At 45.9% G+C, this 24,371-nt stretch overlaps 1 protein-coding gene across 10 annotated transcripts in view; it reads right to left on the bottom strand.

Annotated features, from left to right (window-relative positions):
- Window positions 1-24,371, bottom strand: part of LOC119442159 (cyclin-dependent kinase 12-like) — a 99,436-nt gene that overhangs the window by 36,047 nt on the left and 39,018 nt on the right. For 9 of the 10 annotated variants that reach the window (XR_007465666.1, XR_007465663.1, XR_007465667.1 and 6 more), the window contains exons 6-9: window positions 20,762-20,923; window positions 16,785-17,111; window positions 15,609-15,831; window positions 479-969 (exon numbers count right to left, since the gene is read on the bottom strand). Coding sequence is in view for 1 of the 10 variants with exons in the window: in XM_049661931.1 (XP_049517888.1) it covers window positions 479-969; window positions 15,609-15,831; window positions 16,785-17,111; window positions 20,762-20,923 (1,203 nt within the window). In the remaining 9 variants the exon portion in view is untranslated. Of the gene's footprint in view, window positions 1-478; window positions 970-7,012; window positions 7,174-15,608; window positions 15,832-16,784; window positions 17,112-20,761; window positions 20,924-24,371 lie in introns of those variants that run through there. The other variant, XR_007465670.1, reaches the window with a different exon arrangement.

The raw sequence follows: 24,371 nt of genomic DNA, 5'->3' as shown, positions 1-24,371 counted from the left end.
TTGCAACTACTAGGCTATACAGCCACGCTTACAGAACATGCATTTATGCGAACCATATGATTGCGTTCGAGCGTCGTCGTCTTCGTCCACAGCTGGCACGTTCATACGCTTGTGCTCTGCGAGGTGAAGAGGTTTTGTGCACTATGAGAGCGAGAGCGAGAGAGAGATGCATTCACGGAGCGGGTCTCCTGGAACGCGGTGTCGATGTTGCAAGCTGCGCTATGCAGCCTGCAGTGACGGCCCTAAGTCCGATACGCGCAAAAAGAAAATATCATCTTCATGAGTAATAAGATGAAAAGTTTGCGCGCACTTCTGGAAAATGCTGGGCTACGATCGCCCAGCTTCACTGTTTCAAGCGTTGCGCGGCCAAGTGCAAGGTTAAGCGGTTTTTTTTTGGGGGGGGTCTTCTATGCATGCTGTGCACCAGACACACACTTCAGATGCATGCACAGAAGCAAGGCAGCAGGCTTGGGCTCACCAGAGGCAGGTGGAAGTGGGTGCTGTGGCACAGGTGGCCTCAAGGAGCCAGCAGGCGGGACTCGACTCGCCGCTCCTCCACTTGGAACGTGTGGGGGACTCCACAAGGTGGGATGGTGGTGGCCTGCGGGACGATAGCTGTGGGGGCGACACCGCAGGTGCCGGCAGTGGCCGTGCCAGGCGGCCCCCTCCTGTCTCATTGGGATGCTCCAAGCCCCCACCCATCTGGTCAACCCTTGACACGTCCGCTTGAGGCCTGGAGGATGACACAAGAGACTGTGGGGATGGCTGCTGCTGCTGCTGTGCAGCTGGCTGGGTGTGTGGCAATGGTGCCGTTTGGTGCTGTTGAAGGGGCGGAGGTACTTGCTGCTGCTGCTGCATCTGCCTGCTCTGATGGCTGGCCATCTGCACCTTTTGGGCCTGCTTGGCAGCTGCTGCCAGCAGCAGCTGCATGTTCAGGTTTTCAAGAAGCTGCCTTGTGGAGGCATCAACCTGCATAGTGCCAACACCAAACAGGAAGGAACATTCATTCGGCATGGAGCACCCTTGTGAAAACACAGTGCACAGGTGAGCACATACTGCCCCAAAGTTGACCCGGTCAAATCGTTCTTGACTGAAGAGGGGCAAAAATTCCATAAAGTGGTGCAATGGCAAGTCAATAGTCTGCTCTGAAAGCAGGAAGTAACCTCTGGGCCTGCAGCAAAGTGTCTATCCCCCCAGAGGAGCTTCATGCAAACTGGCCACATGCACCACTTATACAGGTCATGTCTTGCTTGTACTAGGAGTGGCCATGATGACACTTTATTCTGTCCAAATGACACCGTGTTTGTACCTCGCCGGTACCAAGCTATAACGCATGCACAGACTTCCAAGCACTTCTGCTTCACTAAAAAAGAAAGTGGATGCTCTACTGAACATTCACCAACCCGAGGTGTTCCAACAACTCCCATAATCAAGTTATGTACACTGGGCAAGTGTTAAGGCCAGTCTGTGCACAAACTGAGAGCAATGTCAACTGTTTATTCTCACCAGTAGCTCAGTCGGTGTCCAACTGGGTTAAAAAGACAACTGGAGAACAATGCCCTCATATGAAAACTTAGATGAATAAAATACATGTACCGCCGAACCTCGACATAACGAACAAGAATAGCATAACTATTCATAACTATAACTATTGTTATCAGACCTAACAAAATATAAAACTTTATCACGATTTATTTCTATGGAGTATTCTACCGCCAAAACGAAATTGCAAATGTGTTATCCAGCTAGGTATCGGTCCTAGTGAAGTAAGCCTTTGTTTGAAGGTGAATCAAATTATAACAGTAAAACCTTGTTAATATGTAGTTGGCAGGGAACTTGGATCAGGTTCGCACTAAGCGATGTACTAATTAACCGATAACGGCAGATGAGCTACTACAGACTTACTAGCAAGAAAAAAATGACGTCCTAATTCTCACTCACACACGCAGACAATTTTTATTGGCGAGCAGGTAGGCAAGGTTGCAAGTCAGTTTCTCCATCAGGTCCCACTTTTCCGCGAATGCCCTCATGATGGTCAACGCACTCGCCGCGCTGGATATGGAAGGGCCATCATCCACATCGTCGCTGTTGACGAGATGGAAGGGCCAGAAGCTACGGGAACAGGAAACGCATGGCCACCATGTTTTGATGTCGCTATCGGTGGTGACTGCAGTCCATGAAAGGTCCGTGCGTCGCAATTTGACTATGTCCTTCGGAGCGTAAAAGTGCACTTTGAACTTGTATGTGCCGAGAAATGAAGTATAAATACTATGCACTGACCATTTGGCATGCGAAGCGACTACGGCTTAAGCAATCAGACAATACATTAAGTTCAATGGCGGCAGGGTGAGGAATTCATGGTGGCAATATTTGAGCCACTTTGTAAGGTGCAGTTATATTACCGAAAAAAAAAAAAAAAATCAAACTTGGTGCCGATTCTACCGCGGCACATCAAGTAACGAAACCGCAGTCGACGCGTACCGTGTTGAAACTAGAACATACAAAGGCCCAGACATGCATACAAAGGCCCACAGACATGCACACAACTGAATCTTAGCGGCTAGTCGCTATCGGAGTCTGACGACACCTCCTTTTCGCTGTCTACGAACCACAGAGAGTAACCTTCAGTTCCATTTATTGCAATAGAAACGCCACACTTCTTGAAAGCTTACGACTCTACCCCCTGCGAGAGGGCATTCCACGCACCATGGACCCACCTTGCAATGACTCCGAACGTCGCTTTTTTCAGAAGACCCGTTCAATCGCAGTATGGCTAGCTACCATACATTGAACTTTTTTCTTTCTTTTATGTAAAAATTGGTTTCCTTTTTGATTTAGAATCATTTAGTTTCGTTTAGAAGAATCAATTACGATTGTATCGCGCATGCAAATTTGAACGTGCCTCTTATTAATGGCTAGGCCTAGTGACCTAAGCAATGCGGTCATCTAACAATTTAGAGTGGCCGGTGACGAGTTGTTGCAGCGCGCTTGCCATCAATATGTTCCAACTCGTAGGCCACATAGGCAATCAAGAGCGAGATCAGACACACAGGCTACGCTGACGGCCATAGCGGCGATGTACGAATCCATCCCCAGTCCCCTCCATGTCTGAAAAGTCTGCTGGCGGTGAAACTCTGCAATAGCAACTTGAAATAACACATATTGGACAAGCGTGTGTGTTTAGGCCAGCGATCTAGCTGGTTGGACTGCAAGCCAATCTGACGACACCAAATGCACAGTTGCCTATTCGCAGAGGTGCAGGGCACGCACATGTACTGTATCTTTTCATGTGTAACTCGCACCAAAAATTCAACAAACTAACAGTAGAGTCAGGGTGCAGCTTATATGCACATTTTGCCTTCAGGTGTGGCTTCATGGCACCATGTGTGGCGCAAGGCCCTTCCGTACTACTACTACTACCACCACCACTGTTAGTTACGTAATGCCAACCCGCTCTCTTCCTCTCCTTTTCCACCTCTTCAACCGACAGAAGCAGCAGTGCCGCCATGCCCATGGCCGAGCCGCCACTGCTTTCTTCTGCATACTGACGGTCGTATGTGCATAAGTTGAAGTGTAATGAAGCTTTGTCGTGACCTGATGGTGCCAAAGGTGTGTAGTGTGGGAGGTAAATTTAAGCTGCGTGTAGGGGATGAATGGACACTGCCTGAAAAATGATGATGAGCGATACGCGTATGGCATTGCAGAAGGATCGAAAGAATAACTTATTTGCCCCTTTGGGGCTGAGCGACAGCCTACAAATAGTATACTCATGCTCGGAAAACAAGGATGCGTACGGATTGCTTGAGTGTGCGTGTTCTCAGCAAGTGCGGAAACATCATGGAAGGCCATGACAGAAGACAGCAGTGCAGAAACTGCCTACTGGAAGCGGCGGAACCGGAACTAGGCGGTGGCGCCTCCTCAAAGGTTGACGCTACTTAAAAAAAGCGCAAGCTGATTAAGAGGCTTTTGTGTGGTGCTGACACGAAGCCATACAAGCACACCTCTAGGCAAAGTTCTCCGCCATTTAAATAAAGTTTCATGATGTGCCAGAGAAGCCTATCCCCAAATGTTGAAGCTCCGTCTCCCGTTTCATGATTTTGCATTTTCGCTGTGTGAGCAGCTGGCGAATAGGGCAGGCAGCACCAGTGACCAGAATTCAGGTCACAAGAGCTGTGCTCAGCAGCAGTCTTAACAGTGTAGCAGAGGATTATCAGCGTCGCCAAAGAGATGGGGAACAGAGCCGCTGGCTGAAAATACAACGTGGCAAAGTTGTACATCAGTCAGATGTTTTTATAGATTAGAGCGTTGTTGTGTGAAGCTATTTATGCTGGTTATATGCACGCATTTTTTTCTTTCTGGGTTGCTGTATTTGGGGTGCAAGTTATGCAGATTATACGTGGAAAAATATGGTATTTATTGCTGCTCCTGTGCCTCATATCAGCATGGCAAGATGCCGACAGGCCATCAAAATCTGCAGGAGACCTTTTGCTGGCCCAACAGAGGCACAACGCTTGCGCATTTTTCTTTTCTGCCTAGACCTGATCGAGATTTTTTATTCCGACAATATCTGTGTATGCTTACAATGAATATTGGGTATAATGAAGGTATTTTCGTGGCCGATGCAACTTCACTGTAACAAGGCTCGACTGAATTTGCACTCTGCCACTACCTTCCTAGAGCCCGTGAACTCAACCCCCAACCCCAACTTCCATTTCGTCATCCAAAAGATCTGGTTGTTTAAAGCTTGTGCTAGCAGCCACTGGCCAAATCTATGAGAATGGTGGGTTAAAGCATTTGAGGCAGGATGGGACTCCATCTCCATGACTTAAACATAACATATTGCAAGCCAGTGTCCCACTCCTCCCCCACTCAAGCGTTAATTACTGGAAGTGAAGACACTTCTTTCTTGTCTTTTTTTTCTGTGCCACCATTACCCAAGAAATACGCTCATACAGACTCGCCCAACTTTTAATACTTCTAAATAGTCTTCCATTCTGAATAGTCTTCATTTCAGAGTCTTTCCCCTCGCTAGCACACTGTATAGACAGAAAGACACCATGCACACAATGATAAAAAGACGTGCACAGACGAATGAACACAAACACTTTTGCATTACAAACTTACAACTCATAGGGCGTAATACCTTTTAAAGTGCATAATCTCAATTGTCCAGAAATCAGATACTTGTGCATTCAAAAGTTTGCAAAGAGAGAACTACTCATCTAATGCTCAAAGGGCCCTAAAAATGGCAAACACTGTGTGAGGAGCAAGTTTTCCATCCACAGACTATCAGATTTTCAAATTATCACTGGAAAAAGATTATCAGCAAAGAATATCAAAACGGAAGGTCAAACTTCCCTTCCTTTATTTCTACCACATACAGACAGTGGCCGCACGAGATAGAATCTGCTACATCAAAGGTAGCTGGTATAGGAACCTGCAACTGACACTCTCACCATCTTTCCTGAGTTACCTAATGCCAATTTTCTTTTATGAGACTATTATCTTTGCTATTTTATGAGTAGTTCATCAATATCGCCAAGAGAAGCCAGAGCCATCCTTGCGCAGCATCCACTCTACCAATAAATGTGGGTACAGCCACCCTCAGGGTCGTGTTTCCAAAACTTTCAACATGGGGACAGCAGAGGCAGAAAAATGCTAAAGAAAAAGCAAAGGAACAGGGGCACCAGATTTTGCTTTGGTACCTAACGTGAGAGACAGCGTGAGGCAGGCAGAGCAAGAGGAAGGCGGGAATGTGCTATACTCAAAGCAGCTGCAGTTGACTTCCATTTGTTTTTTGGTTGTTTTTTACTTTTTCAAGACTCTGGAAGTGTACCCAATTAATGGGTATACATTCAAACAGAACGGACCAATTCTGAGCCGTTCAGTTTTGGAATAGCGCTAGAAGCAGCTCGTTGGCCCTCTAACAGAGTCCCAATTGGTCGGCAACTGTCAGCAAAATTGTCAGTAGTGAAACAAGTAAGCCAATCCAAGCTCTCATGCTAGATGCTGTCACACAAATGCCTGCCACTGCACCCCCCCCCCCCCCCCGGTATATTTAGGCTTTTGTTCTGCAGAATCATTCCTCTTTATGCCAAATTTTATTGCAAGTCATGCCTGAATGGCTTAAGCATACAGCTTTCCTACTGTCTGCTTTTTCAGCCTGCTCTAAACTTTCCTACACCATAATTAAACTAGGCTAAGAAGTTATCAGTACTCGAGGTTATGATTTAATACTTTTGAGAGCTATGCTCCCATCTCACCAAACCCATGCGTTGCAGCCTACTGTGTGATATGCTGTGCAGATGAACTAGTAGAAAAGAGTAGTTTAATGAATGGATTGGCAGGGGCCTGCCTAGCACACCTACAACTATAAAGTGACAGCTGGTGCAGTAAAGTGCTAACCATATGGAACATATTTCCGGCACATTTTCAGCTTAGCTGCGGCACTTTCATTACAACATGGCAATATAGCCAGACTGTGTTCCATGCAGTTATCAGTGAAAGCAACTACATACTCCACAGCAAGCATTTTGGCCACAAGAACCACAATGTGTTAAATGAGCACACTGGGTGATGCCTTGTCAAAGAACTTGTAAAACATGCATTCCAAATGGTTTCCGCTTAGCAGTGGGCTGCCATCCGTTACTCTTTGGCTTAGCCCCATTATCATCTACATGTTGTGCATGTGATCAACAACCAAAAAAAAAATTGTAAGACGGCCAAATCGTTGCATGCTTCTTATGCAAAGCAGTGGTAGATCATGAATGCCTCCCACAACCACGTGCAATCAATAATGGGGGAGATTCGTGCCTTCGAGACACGCTGTGTGCGTGGTCACTTCAGCAAGAGGATATGTGGCCTCTAGGAATGGCTGCATAGCATGGACCTGATGAGATGGATTACAGGAACAAAGTGCAGGGAGCCGTAACAATGCCGACAGTTGCATTGCTTTCCTTTTGGAAAGAAAACTACAACTAAATCAATGGGCTGTGCCAAGCGACAAGCTCACCTTAATGTTAAGCAAATTGGCTAGCTGGGCAATGCTGAGAGTTTCATGCTTCTGGAAAGCAGCCGTGATGGTGTTGAGGTTGGTCTGCAGTTGCTGGCTGTTCACACTGGGCGCAGCCGGGTTGCTGTCAGAGCCGTCGGCAGACTTACAACTGTCAGGTTCTGCACCAGAGGGGAGGAGTGACAGCACAGAGCTTGAACGGCAGCAGCACGACACACAAACAGGGGGAGAGTGGCCGGCACCCGTTAAAAGGCAGCCGTAAAGAGAGGCGCGCATAATGTTAGCAACATGAAGGGATGAATGAGCGCATATCATGGCTACCCTGAAACGCAGTCTTCAAGAACCAGCAGGCCACTGGATAAGAACTGGGCGAAGCACCACAGATTACAGATATACAAAGAAACCACACAGCTTCTTTTGCCTAGTGCACAAGACTGTGAGGAAAACGGTGCTTATGATATGGAATACGAAAGGTATTGAGCACTAATTAAACTAGATAGCAGCACTCTGTCCTTTCCTTCCAGTCTCATTTTGCATGTACCATTTTTCCTTACACTGCATGCACCATGACGTACATGCACATCATGAGAGTGGTGGGTGTGCAGCAACATAACAGTCGTTTGCAAGAAAAGTTGTAACGTGGTGCAGCAGGAAGGCAACAGCTTGCACAACAAAAGGTTACACAACTTTTATTATGTTTGGAGAACTGTAAAGTTCAGCTCTAACAATGACAGGTCTCTTGCAATAGTGGGACGGTAGCGAACCCAAATTTCATGGATGCGGCCCCTACATAAGCAGGAAGTTAATAAATTTGTATCTGCTTTTAAAAACTTCCGTGTGCAACGACCCTGGGGAGCCTTTTTTTTAGCTTTGTTTGCTACCCCGTTCGTAATCACTAGCACGTAAACAGTAGTATGTCTGGAGCAACTGGAATTTTGTTCACTGTAAGCCTATGTTACAAGATGAGGCAGTCTCAGATGTTGGCATGCACGCTGTGTCACACACAAAAGTTTCCACGTAGAACAAAAGTGCCTCAGCATGCATGAAGTGCAAAGAGCCCGTGTGTGACGTGGCTTACATATATGCACAGTGCTATCGGACACTTACTGAGATGCGAATTTGACCGGTGCTTAGTCGACGACTGTAGAAACAACCGAGGAGGAGACCAACAAGCCATGCGATATGCCACTGCACCGTGCCAATACCATGCTGCTCAAAAGTCGCGCCGTGCACGAGATTACACGATGAAAAGCTCTCGAGGTTCTCGCGTGAAACGTGAACAGAATGCTGCAGTCAAACACCCATGTAATCTTTGGAAGAACAGAAGCAACGACGTATGCACAACATGCATGTGCGCAGTTGCAATATTGCCAAAAAGTGAAAAAAATCGCGAAGTTTGTAGCGAATATCACTTCACTCTACGCCACTCTTATTATCCACCATTCACGGTCGGCTGCGATCTCATTGATAACACGGCCAGAGTGTCGCTCTTACACCTGACAAAGTGGGACAAGCAAGTGAAAGTACACATGACCTCCACAACATGCATGCTCACGTGTGCGCAGAGTGTCGTCAGTTTGCTTATTCACTGAGCTCCGCATTTCTGGAGCGTGCTATGCCGGCTGTGCCAAAAGTTTGGTATATTTTTGGCATTTTCTTAAAACGAGGCTGTGATCTTGTAGCGATGCCGTATCTGATCACACTTGGTCCGTGGTCATAGCGACGCTCTGCCCGCGTTATCAACGTAAGCCAGCCTAGAATGGTGGATGAAACAGTGGCGTATAAGCGAGTGGAAGGCAAGGCTACAATATTGCGGCACTGGGGCGGTATTTCCAGTCGATGACTTTTTTTTTTAGAACATGGGCACTTCCGCGATATTTCGTGTGACTAGGCTTTGGACAAGTCGGTGCCTACGTGCAACAGTGTTTGCTTGGCTCTGTGTGAGGATCGCCGTTGCTCATAGATGCCCGACGCGTTGGGTGCCGAGTTGCAAAATATCTCGCAGAAGTTATCTACTGAAAATACCGCTTTTGGTATATTGAACATTTAGTAGAAATTTATCAGAAACTGCCACTGATTTCGAAAAAGCTCTATGAGGTCCAAATGCGCCCAGGGGCTTATATTTCCGTGAATTCGTTTATATTGAAAACTTTACGGTTTTTAAAACTCAGAGTTGCTATGATTTTTTAAATTATGGGGCTTTACGTGCTAAAACCACCATTTGATTATGAGGCACGCCATAGTGGGGGACTCCGGATTAATTTTGACCACCTGGGGTTCTTTAACATGCACCTAAATTTAAGTACACTGGTGTTTGCAAACATTTCGCTTTAATCGAAATGCAGCCACCGTGGCTGGGATTCGATTCCGCGACCTCGTGCTCAGCAGCCCAACACCATAACCACTGAGCAACCAGGGCGGGTTAACTTGGAGTTATTAATGGGGTTTTACTGTAACCTTTCATTTAAATATTTAGGCCCACATTTACCGTTGTGACCCATGCACACGAATATGCAGTATTTTCTAATGCAGTAATTCTTTCAGACATTTCATTAGGAATTCAGTAGTTTCGGCCAGGCTGCATAGGGCCTCGAGTTTGTTACACTGAGGTTAAAAATTCACTGGTTTAAGGACATTGAGCTATGAAGAAGTTAAATACTTGGTTATATCAAAATTTAAGTGTTATTGCACTGACCCCGAAAATAAAAGTGAATCAGCAAAACTATTAAAAGGATCCAAGGGGCTTGATTTCTTGTTATTAACCCTTTTCGCGAAGCAGTTTGTTCTAGAGAAACGAGATGGCGCTTACGGCGGCGCGCCATACGTCTCCTCAGCGACCGCACACGAATATGAAACCATTACCACTTCTACCTTGCTTCTGTGTGATCAGCTGTCGGAATTGCCACTGAGTTTTCGCTAACGCACTGTGCTCCATTCATGTTGGTTTGAATCATGTGGATTGAAGACGTGTGCAGTAGTTGGCTGCAAAAATAGTGACTGACATATTAAGGAATGTAATGAAAATGTGGGGCCAAGTTCGCGGACCGCTGCTGCAACTGTCCGTACGTGTTTCTGACACTTCGAGATGTACGGCTATCGTCGAGGATACACAAATTTGCTCATCCTCCAGCGTTGTGTTGCTAACCTTCAAAGAAAGCGCTTCAGCCCCGGTACGTCGGCAAGAGTGAGTACCGTTCATTAAATAACGATAATGGGAGTAGCACCGCTTTCTGTTGTAGTAGGTTTCGCGCACAGTATCTACACACATCTACCCCAACCAGCACGGAAACTTACACCCACTCTTTTGCCAACGTGTCAAGAATAAGTGAATGGGCGAACACTTGAATATATGCGCACTATATATGCACAATAAGTGACGGTACTACACCGATAACGAAGGAATGGTCGAAACTAAATGTTTCGTGACGGTCCACAAGAGTAAGCGAGTTACTATAGTGATAATACGCATTTGGTACAAGGTATTACTATGTGCCGAACAGTTACGTTTCAAGCCTTGTGTGCAGCAAGAACAAATCCAACGGAACTCAGAACACACCCACGAGCGATTAGGCAGAAAATGATCAGATAGTGACCGCACCGAGGAACCCTACAGAGTCAGAAACGTGACAAGCTGTTGCTTCAAAATATTTGCCAAATAAAGAACGAAAACCAAAACACCGTAATCCTGATTCAATTCATGAGCTGAAAGTTTGGGTAGCTTCGAATACATATTTAGCCCCTCTTTTAGAGCAAGCACAATATACGCTGCTCGCGCCGTTTGGACATAGCTTAATCAGCTCCGAAGGCGCTTTTTCATGTTCTCTCTGAAATTGCGGCCAAAGCTTCGTGTCGTCCGTCCTGTCACCGCGTACGACATCTCCCAAAACAGAGCTTTGGTAAGCCGCGCCGGCATCATACACATCCATTGTAAACGCGGAGGCAACGGAGGCAGTTAAGGCAAGCAATGGACGCGTCACCACGTGATCAAACATGGCAGCGCTCACGGGATCGCCGCGAAGAGGGTCAACAGTTACAAGTGCATTGTCTGTTTTTTTCATATGGTTGTAACAACTGAATGTGTCATCTGAAAAGGACCCTATATTTTGTTCTGAATGAATGCAAAAAAGCTTGTGCACATTCATCCCTGGGTGGTCAAAAATAACCTTAATCTGCGCCATTTCTCGTAGCCACAATGTTGCTTTACTGGCTGTTCAGTAAGCAGTAGTTGACGGGTGATTGCCCATGGAGACAAGCTCCACTTTATGAGCCTGACTGTCAGTCCAGCCTGTGATCAAATGCATGATCGTCGTTGTGGTCTGCAGGTACATACATTCAAGGCCGAACTTGCCGCAATGACTGGCCACCCTCTGCAACCACTGGCTAGGCTTAACATGCGCCACTTTGTCAGCGTAAAGTTGCAGTTTGGTACCCAGTCAATCCCTCCACAGCTGCTGGCTAGGCCTAACGTGTCGCCTTGTCAGCCTAAAGTAACAGTTTGGTTAACATGGCGATTTGGGCGTGTTGGTACATTATTACGAAAGCTGCAGCACAATAAAACACAAGGACGACAAATTGTGATCTCCTGGTAACGGCATAGTAACTGATACCTTGTAGGCCAAGTGCTACCTCAGGCCACGTACGCTGTACTGCTTCGCCCTGAAGCATGCCTTGAAATACCCTATCACGGTTCAAAGCGAGTGACATGCCTTGTGACTTTTGAAATTCACGCTCGGTGCTTGCCCATCTCGGCGGTCGTATCTTTGTAAAGGTTTGGCTGGAGTGGGGGGTGTGCTGCCTTGCACTCAGTTGAGTCACGCTGGCGTGCTTTGAAACTTCGCGTGCGTCCTCCTTTTACTGCTGCTGGGTTTGAAGTGTTCATTGTAACAGTGGAGTGCTTTTGAAAATGTTTGTTATATCTGGATGCAGTTTTAGTAGACAGGGTACAGTTCGGTGCCCAGTTGATAAAAGTGTTGTCGCAGCCAGTGTACGGTATTTGGAAAGGCCGTGGAATTGCCTTCATAACGGAAGTGAGGGCATGGGCCTGAATGGCAGCAGCTTTGTTTGCAGCCTCTATGTTTGTGGCATCGCACACGCAGTTCAGTCTGAAAAATTGAGTAACACACCGTCCAGAGCCCAAAATTTAAAATGCCATCATACTTTGGTTCTTCGGAGGAGGTCGTGTTGCGAGTGAAAGTCTGAATTATAGAGCAGGTCAAAAAAGAGAGAGGAGGTTGACTTCAAATTTCTGCTTCAATTAAAGCGTTAAGTGTCCTGTTAATTTTGTTGTAGCAATGTCGGACTATCTTAATAGCACTGTACAGTAGCACTTCGTTGATATGATCGCCTTTCGTTTGATTTCCCGGCGCCAATGTTGGTGATCAAGAACAAGAAAATGACCGAACACAGTTACACCTTTTACTCAACACAGCTGCACCCGGTTTCCTAAAGTCAGCTTCGCCGCAATACAGCAGTGTTATGCAGCAAAGCATACGACCGCGGGGGGGGGGGGGGGGGTTCTTGCTCACCTCACAAAATACATTCGTGTGCCTGCGCGTGAGCTTGAATGGCACGTATCTTGCAGTCCCGCTTTGAGTAATAATAATTGACATACAAATAATTTTCCCCAATGCCCTTAACTGGAAACGACACATGCCCGAAAGCCCTTTAGAAACTGCGCAAGTGCGGGCTTCAGTGCATGGCAATAAGCTAGGAAACACGGAAATGCTCCTTCACTACCACGGGAGCAGACACCATGCAGCGAAGTGAAAAAGTATTTTTGATGGAAGCCGAGCAGCTGCACCACTATAAAAATTTCTAAAACGCACTTTTTCTAAATTTCAGTTGCTGCCGAACATGTACGGCTGTGACAATTTAGGATTTGCCATATTTTCCGGTGTAAAAGAGGAGTTTTTTCCCCCCAGAATTTTTCGTCGGTGCATCTGATAGAACGGTGCGACTCATGCACGTTTTTTTCCCTAGAAAATCAGCCGTCAAAATCAGATTCGATGTTAGGGCCACGCGAAATGCGCTGGTTGACTTAATTGCTACGGGTTCTGTGCACGCTATCGAGGTGGTGGGTACGGCGCTCGGGAACTCGTAATCGAGTTCCCGAGGGAACTCGTAATCGAGTTCCCGAGCGCCGTGCGAGAAGGACGGAACAGCAACGCAAGCAGCGGCAGGCCGACTGCGAGTTGACCGCCCCCGAAGTCGTCGCATCGCTGCACAAACTATGCAGTTGCTACCAGAGTACAGTGTTTTTGCCGCCGTACATGTACGTCGACGACCCTGAAAGGGTTAACTTGCAAGTGAATTCAATATGTGAACGTTTCTGCGTTCAGCCACATTATAATATGGCCGGGAATCAAACTCGTGAGGGTGCAATGCAGCAAAAAGTCAGCTTCTCAGCCATTGCAGTGGGTCAAGTTAAAGGTTGTCTGATGTCCACTACAGCAGTGATATGGTACCATTGCATGCATGTAAATTTTGAAACTCAGTTTTAAAAATTTTTTATGAATGAACATTAGTTAGAACTGAAAAAGTCAATTTTATATATTTTCACGGTTACAAGACTTTAGTGTACTCAGGTGATCTTTATTTACAATGACATTGTGCGTACTCAGTATTTCCCCCACCCCCCTCATCAATTAACATTTATATTTTCCGTGCTCTACTCTACTTTTCCGTGTCTTGCATAAACAATTGTTCAAATTTAAAACTGGGTGCAACACACTGCCAAACGAGATCAATCAAGAACATGGCCCACGCATTCTGACATACAGTTAAACCTCGATGTAACAAACTCCAACAAAACAATACTATCATATAACGAAGTATAACTTTTTGTAACTTTTTGTCCATAGAACAGCACGTATTTTAATTAAATTATGGGGTTTTACGTGCCAAAATCACGATCTGATTATGAGGCACGCCGTAGTGGGGGACTCCAGAAATTTGGACCACCACCTGGGGTTCTTTAACGTGTACCTAAATATAAGTACACGGGTGCTTTCGCACCTCGCCCCCATCGAAATGTGGCCGCCGTGGCCGGGATTCAATTCCGCGACCTCATGCTCAGCAGCCCAACACAACACCATGTATTTAGAACCTCAATATAGCGAAGTGTGTTCATACACGATTTCAATATAATAAAATTTTACAGTCGCTGCGAAGGAATACCGAGACAATGGAAACTTCCAGGAACACAGATAGTCAAATGGTTGAATTACAAGCAGCTACTTTTAAAGTGCAGCTGAGCACATACGCAGCCCGTGCTCTGCTTTAGATGTAATCTTGTGCAAAGATAATAGACAGTTTTAGTTTAACGTTAGCGTTATGGCGGGGTTAAGGGAAATACAGTTACCGTTCCGCAAACTAACTTTGCAGGAAGAGAGTTTTAGTATAGCGTGATAGCTTAGTTTACATGCGGGACGCTATTCCATTACGCTTTGAATTTCGCATACATAGGGCACCTAAGTCTATGTGTGTGTGCGTCCGGAAAGTGCGAGGCAGCGCAATGGTAGCCAGGAGCGCGTTGTATTTTTACTTCCCATGTCCGCCGATCTGCAGCGAAACAGACAAGCAGTACAAGCTGTCTACCATAGCCTCCAAAATGTTCCCATCTCAGAGGCCATAAGCAGTCGTCGTGCCTATCTCCCGACTTTACCGACAGGTGGCGCTTGCATCTCGGAGAGAATTTCTCTCGTTAGGCTTAGGCGCGTTCGAAACGAGAAGCAATCTCGAAAATTCGTCAAGATTAGCCATAACACTCTCTCGGCGAAGCGGCATAAGACTAAGCAAAAGCCGTTTACACAGTCATTTGCTACGAACTAAGTAAATTCTACAAAAACAACGCCAAATTCAGTGCGAATCGGGCGACCGGGACCGCCGCCATGTTTTACGTAGACTATGTAAACTACGTATACCACGCTAACACGGTAAAGTTAACTCTGAGAAATAGCGTGCGCACGGTATACGGTATGGGTCGTTTAGCGTTCTGCGCATGCGTATTTCAATCCCGCTATTCCGGTACGCCCGCTATTCCGGTAACCACGCTAAACTAAAACTGTCAAGTAGTATGTGGTTTTTATTGGCGCAAGGAGTAGGAGTGCCAAGATGGTGTGGCATCATGTCTTCCTGTGCATTTGATACTGGAGGTTGCGTAATGTTGTCAAGTTTCGGAGAAGCATTGAAGCAAGAGGCAGATGAAGCCACTGACGGCACTTTTTATGATAGCGCCACCGTGTTTCATCAACCACGGCGGTGGAGTGGATGCAAAGGTGTGGCTCGCTTCGCTTCGTATCGCTGATGTGAAGATATCGACACAGCATGATAACCCCATCACTCGTTGCCGAATCTCCAAAAAAAAAAAAAAAAGAAATTTGCATTTTTTTTCTATTGCTCGATAATTTGGAAAATTTTGCAGCCACTTCCGTCTAAGAAAAATTCATCGGTGGCTGTGCTTATTCTCGTAAAAAGTTGACTTTCAATATAACGAAGCAATTGCCAACTTTGCCAACTTCGTTATATCGAGGTTTAACTGTACTTGCTTCACCAACAACTTGAAGGCAGGCTAGAACTGAGCACTACGACTACTCACCATCGAGCACAAGGGGCCGTCCACCAAGTGGGGCCCATCGTCTCGAGAGATGTCCTGAGTGCTTGGCGCTGAGTGCACACTATTGCTGCCTCCTCCAAAGTTCATGGGCAAGCCTGAGGAGGGTAGGGGCCCTGATGACGTGCCTGCCATGTCCTGTTCTAGCCGAAGCTGTCGCCTGCGACGCTTGGACCACATTTCGTGGCAGTCCTGCCAGTGTGGGAGGCTGCAAGAAGTCAGATGGCACAGAGTAAGGACTCATCTCCATAACCATCACCTGTTCGGTCCTGCCACTGTCAAAGGAAAGATACAAGCCTATGAAACCACAGTGTTTGAACAGTGTTTGATGGCAGTGCTGCTGCCAACTGTTGCACATTTTGCTACAGTGTTCAAAGTAGACTTTGGTTTGGCTGAATCATTTCAGCTTACTTCTATAGCAAACAAATAATTATGCTACTGAGTGCAAAAGTTGCTTGCATTTCAAGATAGATAAATGTGCCTCAGCACCACTTTAAGGCCCCCTGGGCTACTCCTTGAAGAAATTACATGCTTCAAGTCAGGGAATAACAGCTTTCTGCCATGACAATGGAAACCAGTGCACTTGTGGTTTCAGAAGTTCACAGGGGGCTCTTAACAGCAGACAACACTCTCAGGTGTTTATTTGCCAGTCTTTGATGGACAGGGGCACCATGACTGAGGTGGTGACAAAATTATAAAGCAGCAGCTTGCATCACTGGTATGCACACTGAAGTAGAAACTGACATTTTCGTGAGGAAACCAGTGCTATGAGAATGAGGCCAAAGACCTTGCTTACACAGTTGCCATCTGTCTCATCAATTCTTGGAAAATAGCATGCAAGACAGAGAACCCTACCAAGATTATTATAGGAAACATGACAATGAGGTCTTGGTTGATTCATTTTAACGTTCCTAAAGCTACAGCTGGGCTATGAGGCGCGTGCCATAGCCGAGGGCTACAGGCTGATTTAGCCCATTAAGGCTTCTTTAATATCATGTCATCTATGTATGTACCTGCAGTCTGTTCTCGAGTATATTGCAGATAACAGCACAAACACCCAACCTCGTGTTCGACGCCTGCAAGACAGCTCAGGAGCAACCACACCAGGTTACAGTAATGGGAAGACTCAAGACAGTGGCAAGGACAGCGCCACATACTCACTCAGGTGGGGCCATATGCTCGGGCCGCACTTGGGCAAGCCAGGGGGAGCGCAGGGCTGACTCGGCCGTGATGCGACGCTCGGGGTCCAGCTCGAGCATCTGGTCCAGCAGATCGAGAGCAGGACCTGGCAGGAAGGAAAACTCCTCGCGCAGCCGCCGCCGGTGCTGTTTCTTGGGCCGGAAGGTGGCCCAGTGGGGCAGTTGGATGACCCGTGGCCACACGGCTGGGCAGGGCGTGCCACACACCCTGCTGATGGCCTCCAGCTGCGCCATCTCCTGGTTCGCCTGGAAGACTGGCTTGCGCGTGAACAGCTCACCCAGGATACACCTGCACACAGCAAACATGGGAGGGAGACAGCAAAGCGCTGTTTAACAAAGGCCTTCCGTTTCACATTACACAGAAATGTCCAGCTAAGCAGGAACAGCAGACTGCACTCCTAGAATTGCTAATTGAGCAGCTTTAGCAAGAGCGGAGCACTGTCAAGCCTCAAAAACGACCAAAAGACGAGAGGCAACAGCCTCTTTATATTCCCAAACAAACTTTCCATGACATGCATCTACTAGGTGTTACCTAGTTGTTTGTAAGAAAAGAAAGAAAAAAAAAAACATTCATGCTTTGCTTATAAATAAGTAAAAACTACAACCATACTTTGCACAAAAAGGAGTCAAATAGGCAACAATGCCATTGCGACATCATACTGCCATCCCAACACTACAATTAAAATAATCTTTAAAATGGGAAGTGTTGCCTTTACTTTCTAAAGTAATAATCACCTTCAGTAATAATCCACCAGCACAAGCAAAGCTACTCGAGAGCAGACAGGGACAGACACATCAGCTTTATGAGCTGTCTTAATGCAATGCCATTGCTGGTGCCACTACAAGCTCATTTAATGTTTGTCTGCAGTGTCCCTTTGAAAAGGCTGTTTTCTAAATCTTTTTTTTTTCCCCACTTTTTCTTTTTTTCCCTTTCCCTTCGAGTTAGGTGATGAAAACTTGATAAACAGGGACACTGGCCGACGAGATACTTTTATTCCAGAGCAGCTGCACGAGACAGCCGGAGCACCAGGCGAGCCCAAAGATTATGATTAGTATAATACAAGTGAGATGCACAAACAGTGTTCACAATGTGTAATTTTATGTGTTTATTTCAAATATGAGGTGCATAATTTATTTCGTTTATCTAATTTAGTTCAAAATTTTTACAGGTGTCCCTTCGTTTTTTATTAAATTTACTAAATATCAGTTTCTCATTTTGCTAAACAGGGTAGTACCACAATTATTCTGCATGATTCAAGAAATCCATTAACCCTTTCAGGATCAATGACTTAAATACACGGCGCCGCGAACAAGTACAAAATGGTCAATGCCGTATATCTACGGCGTCGTTTCAACTTTAAAAAGCGCGCCAATTTCATAACCTTTTCTTGCCTGGCATGTGGTGCCACCACGGGGGCAATACAGTGAATTTTTTTCTTGCGCCTCTCTCTTTCGGTGTTTGTTGTACGGTTTGTTTACTCCAGCGCGTCAACTACTGCTCGTGCGGCGGTTCCGGTTTTGTTTTGCACGCGGTTTCGGCTTCTTGAGCTCGCAAAACTGATAGCTATCTCGTTACTAATCGCTCAAAGGGGTGCGCATAGAGAGGATGCCACCGTGCGTACGTTTCCTTTCTTGGAGATTCACGAAAACTAATTGCCTCTGGTTGGTGATAAGATGAAGAATTGGCGGAAGTTTGTCGCACGTTTTGCTTTTCTGACGGGCCCACAAACAGTTTTCTTGAGTGCGCTCACCTACGCAGTTTGATTACGCTATGGATGTGCGAAATATAGACTTGCGAAATATTCTCGTGTGCAAGTTTTTTAAGCCTTTGAACTATGGGTATAACAATGCATCAAATTTTTAATTCTTACAAGTTCATTTCCTATTTTTATTGCTGTTATTCATGAATAAACAGTGCATATATACCAATGCAAAATATTTTTTTCTCACTTTACAGTCACCTTAGAAAAATTACGGTAAATCTTTTTTCGAAATAGGTCTCTCTAAAGAATTTAAATCTGCAAAAAAAATATCGACCCTCAAAGGGTTAAGACCAATCTTATTGCTCAGTCTACAACAGAATGAGAAGTGAAACTTCAAGACGCTCGTTGTTTAACCTTGGCTTGCAACTTTGTTCCAGGGTAGACAGAGCAATAAGATTGGTCTTAATAGATTTCTTGAACTATGCAGAATCAATCGATACCCTGTTTAGCAAAATCTGTGAAAACAATTCATCAAAAGAAATTTTCTGGAATATTGAGTAAACTTAAATAAAATCTGAACCAAACGCAAATAAAAAATGCATCCTGATATTTGAAATAAGCACATAAAATTACATGTATCTACAAGTTCTGGCAGTTGAAACGCAGCTGAGAGTGCTGCAATACGATAGTGAGCGAGCCCAGTCACGCATGAATTTCTTTTTTACCATATTTCACAGGCTTCCTTTATGTGCCAGAAAAAAGTAGCATTCAGAGGGTACGTTGACACAAAACTATCAGTTGTTTTGCATGATGAGCGTCTCGTATATCACGGCATAGTGGCCAGCCCTCTTTGAATTATGTCTTATATAGAAACAATTTGGAAGCCTGTTAAGCTGAAGCAAGAATACTTATCTACATCGAACAAAAATCTCATACACACATAATTCAGGAGAACCTTGGTCATACGTTTTTGAGAAAAAAAGTACGATCCGAAGCACTAAAAAATTTTCACAGGCTTAACTGTAGTTGACATCTATGTAATGCGAAGCGTTGTGTAAATCATTGAGGCACAAGACACTGACGTGCGTCGAACTGGTGGAGCTCAGCGGCCCGACTCTCATTGTTTTTCTATTGCGTAGTGTTTAAGGACGGTGATAGGAAATTGAAACGAGATCTAGCTGGTGGGCGACGCCGGATGCCACCGAATCAAAATGTGACGCTCACATCGGGCTGCCTGCAGCAGTGAACTGCGGTGCGTTTGTGTTATCGCCTACTAGAAGAGTGCAGTATGCTTCTAACGGTACTATGCCCCATGCGCTGTTAAACAGACAGGTGAAGATGCTCATCGCAGAAGGGTTGGCGGCGATAGCTGTGAATGCATGCGACAACCTGAGAGGAGATTGGCTGGTACTGGAATAAGAAACTGTATGCCCGCCAGCATTTTCATGTGAGAAAGGAGACTACTATTCTCGACTGTGCGCGCCTTGCACCTTGTCTTGATTACGCGAGATCTAGCGGCTGAAAAGCATGTAGTACGCTTTGAACAGCACCACGCGCTCTCAAACAGATAGGTGAAGATGCTTATTGCAACATGGTTGGCGGCGATAGCTGTGAACGCGGCGTGCGACAATCCAGTTGGGGATTTGCCGGTACCGGAATAAGAAACTGAGTGTGGGCCGGCATTTTCATGTGAAACGAGCGGGCGAGTTTTGCGGCTATGCTGCCACGGCAGGCGGCAATTCTCAATCGATTGCTTCCAAGGATACAATCACTTTCGCAAAAATTCTGGCAACTTGACATGGAGAAAGTGTTTCACACACACAACATTCCTCCAGCCCATGTTGTCACTCATAGGCGCTAACATGACATGTCTATCATCAAAAGCGATTGACAGAGAACACGGCTCCTTGGGAAAATCTACGTCCGGTGATGCTGATTCCGAACGAGACACCTGTTAGGCGGTACCGAAATCGGCGTTCTTGAAGCAAGGGACACATTTTCTTGAACGATCGCTCAATCAAGGCCAGATGCATGGCAGTCCATGCTGCGGCCGGCATTTGAAGCGTCATACAAACAAGTCCATGTCGGTGGGACGTGGATTTCCCTACACAAAGTATTAACACATAAGTCACTGTTAGCTACGACTTGTAAAATTTAGCTTCAGCATCCTATCATAACTCTGTGTCAAGTGCCATGAATACAGCCAGCTGTTGCCGAGCAAGGAGCTTCGACTCACCCGCAGCTCCAGACATCAATGGCAGGTCCGTATCGCTCTTCTCCCAAGAGCAGTTCTGGCGGCCGGTACCAGAGTGTAATAACCTTATTTGTGTAGGGCCGTGCCTTGTCTTCGGCACTGTATAGTCGTGCCAGACCAAAGTCAGCCAGCTTGATTTGGCCTCTGAAAGATTGAAACAGGATAATTTACTGATGTGATGAACATGCATAGAGAAACGTCAACATGCTGTGGGTGAATTTCCTAACCCACCCCTAGAACTTCCTATGACAAACATTCTTTGTCTTTACACACTACATTCACTGCTAAACCGTCAAATTTTGATCCTTCCTGTAACCGAAACTGTCTTATCAAACGTTTTTGCCAGCTTATTTATTTGCAGGACTAGTATATGCCTTCCATTTTTTTTCCTGTTCTAGTTGACCGCTGCTGTTCACGTTGATTATTCGTACTACCATTTTTGCTTGTGTGAATGTCTGCCGATCCGTTACTTTCATTCTTTATTACTCATCACTCTCTAATGCTTGTCAACTTTGCAATTCTTATGTATGACTCATCGTCATCCTGCCGTTTCGCCAACTCGTAAGGGGCCAGGACCTCGTCAAGCTGTTGTAGCTTTTAGTCCCGTACTCTTCCTTTTCACAGGAAATGAAATGTGATTGATTGCTTGATCTATTGATACCTAATTCATCCTTATCCTTATGTGCAAACAATATGTTACTCACAGAAAGTAGTGATTTGCACAAACTTTTAATTTCCGCAGAACTACAGTCGCCGATCGGTAATTCAGACATGATGGCGCCCACCAAAAAGTCTGAATAATTGGAAGTTTGAAATACAGTCAAATTGTGACATGGTATTGATTTAACAAAGTTTTCAACCATTTCAAGCATGTACTTGGAGCTTGTATGGCTAATAAATCTAGCAAAAAAACATTAAAATGTCCGCCAAGGAAAAGTTACTTCAAGAAAAGTTTAAACGGCCAAAAAGCCCTCAAAGCGCGCACACCGGGACGCGATAGGCAGGGAACACCACCGAACCATTTGTCACGCCGGTGAACAACTTGCGGAGGCAGCAGGACGCGCGGCATTGCTTGCCTTTGGCCTAGACATTCTGTGCAAGGATGGGCGAATAGTGAACTTGAGGTGCGAGGCGAATTAGAAGCAAATAGTGATTTGGTCGAATAATTTCGAATCGAATAGTATATATCACATATTACAGTAAAACATAGTTAATTCGAATTTCACGGGAAAAAAAAAAATATCCGAATTATCAGAGTACCCAGAACAATAAGCAAATGTTTACGTCAGCCCGATTTTATTAGTGTAATGGATGAGCAAATCCTTTTTCTATTTTGCACAAAAGCGGTGCGGAAACTGCAATTCTCGTCATCTCGTGACAGATTGGCTCTTGCAGCGGCGATCGAGGCCTCGCAACTTCCTTCACAGCACGGCCGCGGCGCGTGCCATCATTTGCGACACGCTTTGCACTACCCCGCGCACATCCTGATTATTTTTTCGCCAGTAAGCTGACCGCCAACAGATCGCACGCCCATCGCGATGTAGCCGGTGCTCTTCATCTTTGACAGCTTTGCACCGAGTCAAACCAAAATAACTGTTTGTCACAACCGCGGCCGCTATCGACGCGATTATGAACGGCGACTTTGCGGTGCGGCACACGGCCGACGCACGCACCGAGTCAGAACGAAACTACCGTTCGCTGCAACAACTGCAGACGAAATCACGGTCGCTATCTATGCGATCATGGATGGCCGCTAAGCAGCTTTTTAGGCACGCTACTTTTTGCTGCAACCGTTGCGGAAGAAACAGCGACAGCTATCGACACGATCCCATGGATGGAGACTATGAAATCCCGCGGCCAACACGTTGTTATGCGCGGCGGTAAACGCAATAAAGGCACAAATAAACACGAGGCGTTCCATCGTTGCTATCATTCACATACGATTTCCGCTGATGACTATGGCGATGCGGACTCCGCCGCTTCGTTTCGGTTGTACGCTAGCGCCGTTTCTGCTCTTTTGCGTCGCACATTTTGGGCTCTTTAATGCGAAAACGTATAGCTTTCGAGATTTATGGTTGATGTATGGCAGCCATGATGCGAAGCATAGCCTCCGAGATGTGTACCGGCCATCCGTGGCTTCTGGCTGCCTATTCGAATATAACGAATACCTGAATTCGAATTGAAGCAAATAACGAATATAGAATTATTCGATCAATATTTGACAATACCGAATATTCGACCATCCTTAATTCTGTGCTAATCCGTTTCATGCTTTCCATACTTCGTCAGTGGACAGAGGGACAGAGTGCCACTCCTCGTTTCACGCTTTATGCACTTGATCGGTGATCACAGTGACGTTCCGCACACATTATCAATGGCACCAGCCGGCCATGAACAGTGGATAAGAATGGCATAGAATCAAGTGGAAGGCATTGCTACAAAATCACAGCCCGTACCACTACCACTGGTACAGATAGACAAAAGTACAATAAATGCATGCACAGAATTCTCATTGGCAACTACTAGATTGGACACTTGGCTTTGCTAGTTTCAGTTTCGAGGAGGCACTGGTGAGGCATCAAAATACAAATACAGTGGAACCCCGTTTTGCGTGGTCAGGGGACCACGCAAAACCGTCGTATAATCGAAAGACAAAGAATATAGGCAGTGACGTTCAGTGTTGACCAAAAAAAAAAAAAAAAACAGGTACAGACAGCCTGAATAAGCTTGCGGCACGAACCTGCACTGCTCCAAGGAAGGTAGATTAAATTATAAAGAAAGTACTGTATTTATTGATGTAACGCCCGTATTTTTTACGATTTTCATTGCTTGAACTCAACCCTTGCGTTACAGTCGAATAACAACAAAATTGGCCATTTTAAAACAAATTCTATAAATGCCGCGATTTCTAGCGCTACGTTGGCAACCTGCAACTTTATGTCTCGATCCAATCCATATACAAGTCAACCGAAGTCGGAACCTGTTTTTGATTGGAATTGAGGCTGTTTTTGCTGTGCTTGTGCCTGGTTACGATGCCGCAATACCATACGGCGTTTTACGGTTCGACTCCGTTCATTCGAGACGTTATGGCGACGCAGCACATTCGGTATGACGGCCGATTCGAGAGACGAGCAATTTCGATAGCCGAGGAGCTCGGAAAGCTCGGTGTCTCGACGTCGACGAATTGTGGATGGCGGGACCAGCGGCAGGCCCTCTTTAAGTGCGATGCCAGTCGGAAAGGCTCTGTGGAAAGCTGAGGTGGCCTGTTACTGACCCTGAATGAAATGTTTGTGTGGTCTTTGAAGAAGTACTTAAATCTCAAACAAGCTCGACGGCACAGATGATGACCTGATTCTCGGGCTAACACTTCTAGAGATAGTTTCGGTTTCGTGAGACTGCTCGTCCCAGCGCCGAACCCCTCGAAATATACGGCCGACAGCGCTCTTGGCGCTGATGCGTGGCTTAGGACAGCGCCAGAAACACTTGGTGGGGACGCTTTCAGTGCCGAGTCACACAAAATTTCACGAAAGTGCAACTATCTACGAAAGTGATCGCCAGAGAATACTGTCCAAGGAAAGCTCCGTCTCCTCTT

The sequence above is a fragment of the Dermacentor silvarum genome, chromosome 2 (genome assembly GCF_013339745.2).
Source record: "Dermacentor silvarum isolate Dsil-2018 chromosome 2, BIME_Dsil_1.4, whole genome shotgun sequence".
NCBI lineage: Eukaryota > Metazoa > Arthropoda > Arachnida > Ixodida > Ixodidae > Dermacentor > Dermacentor silvarum.
Note: the sequence above shows the minus strand (reverse complement) of the source record. Positions and strands in the feature narration are given on the sequence as shown.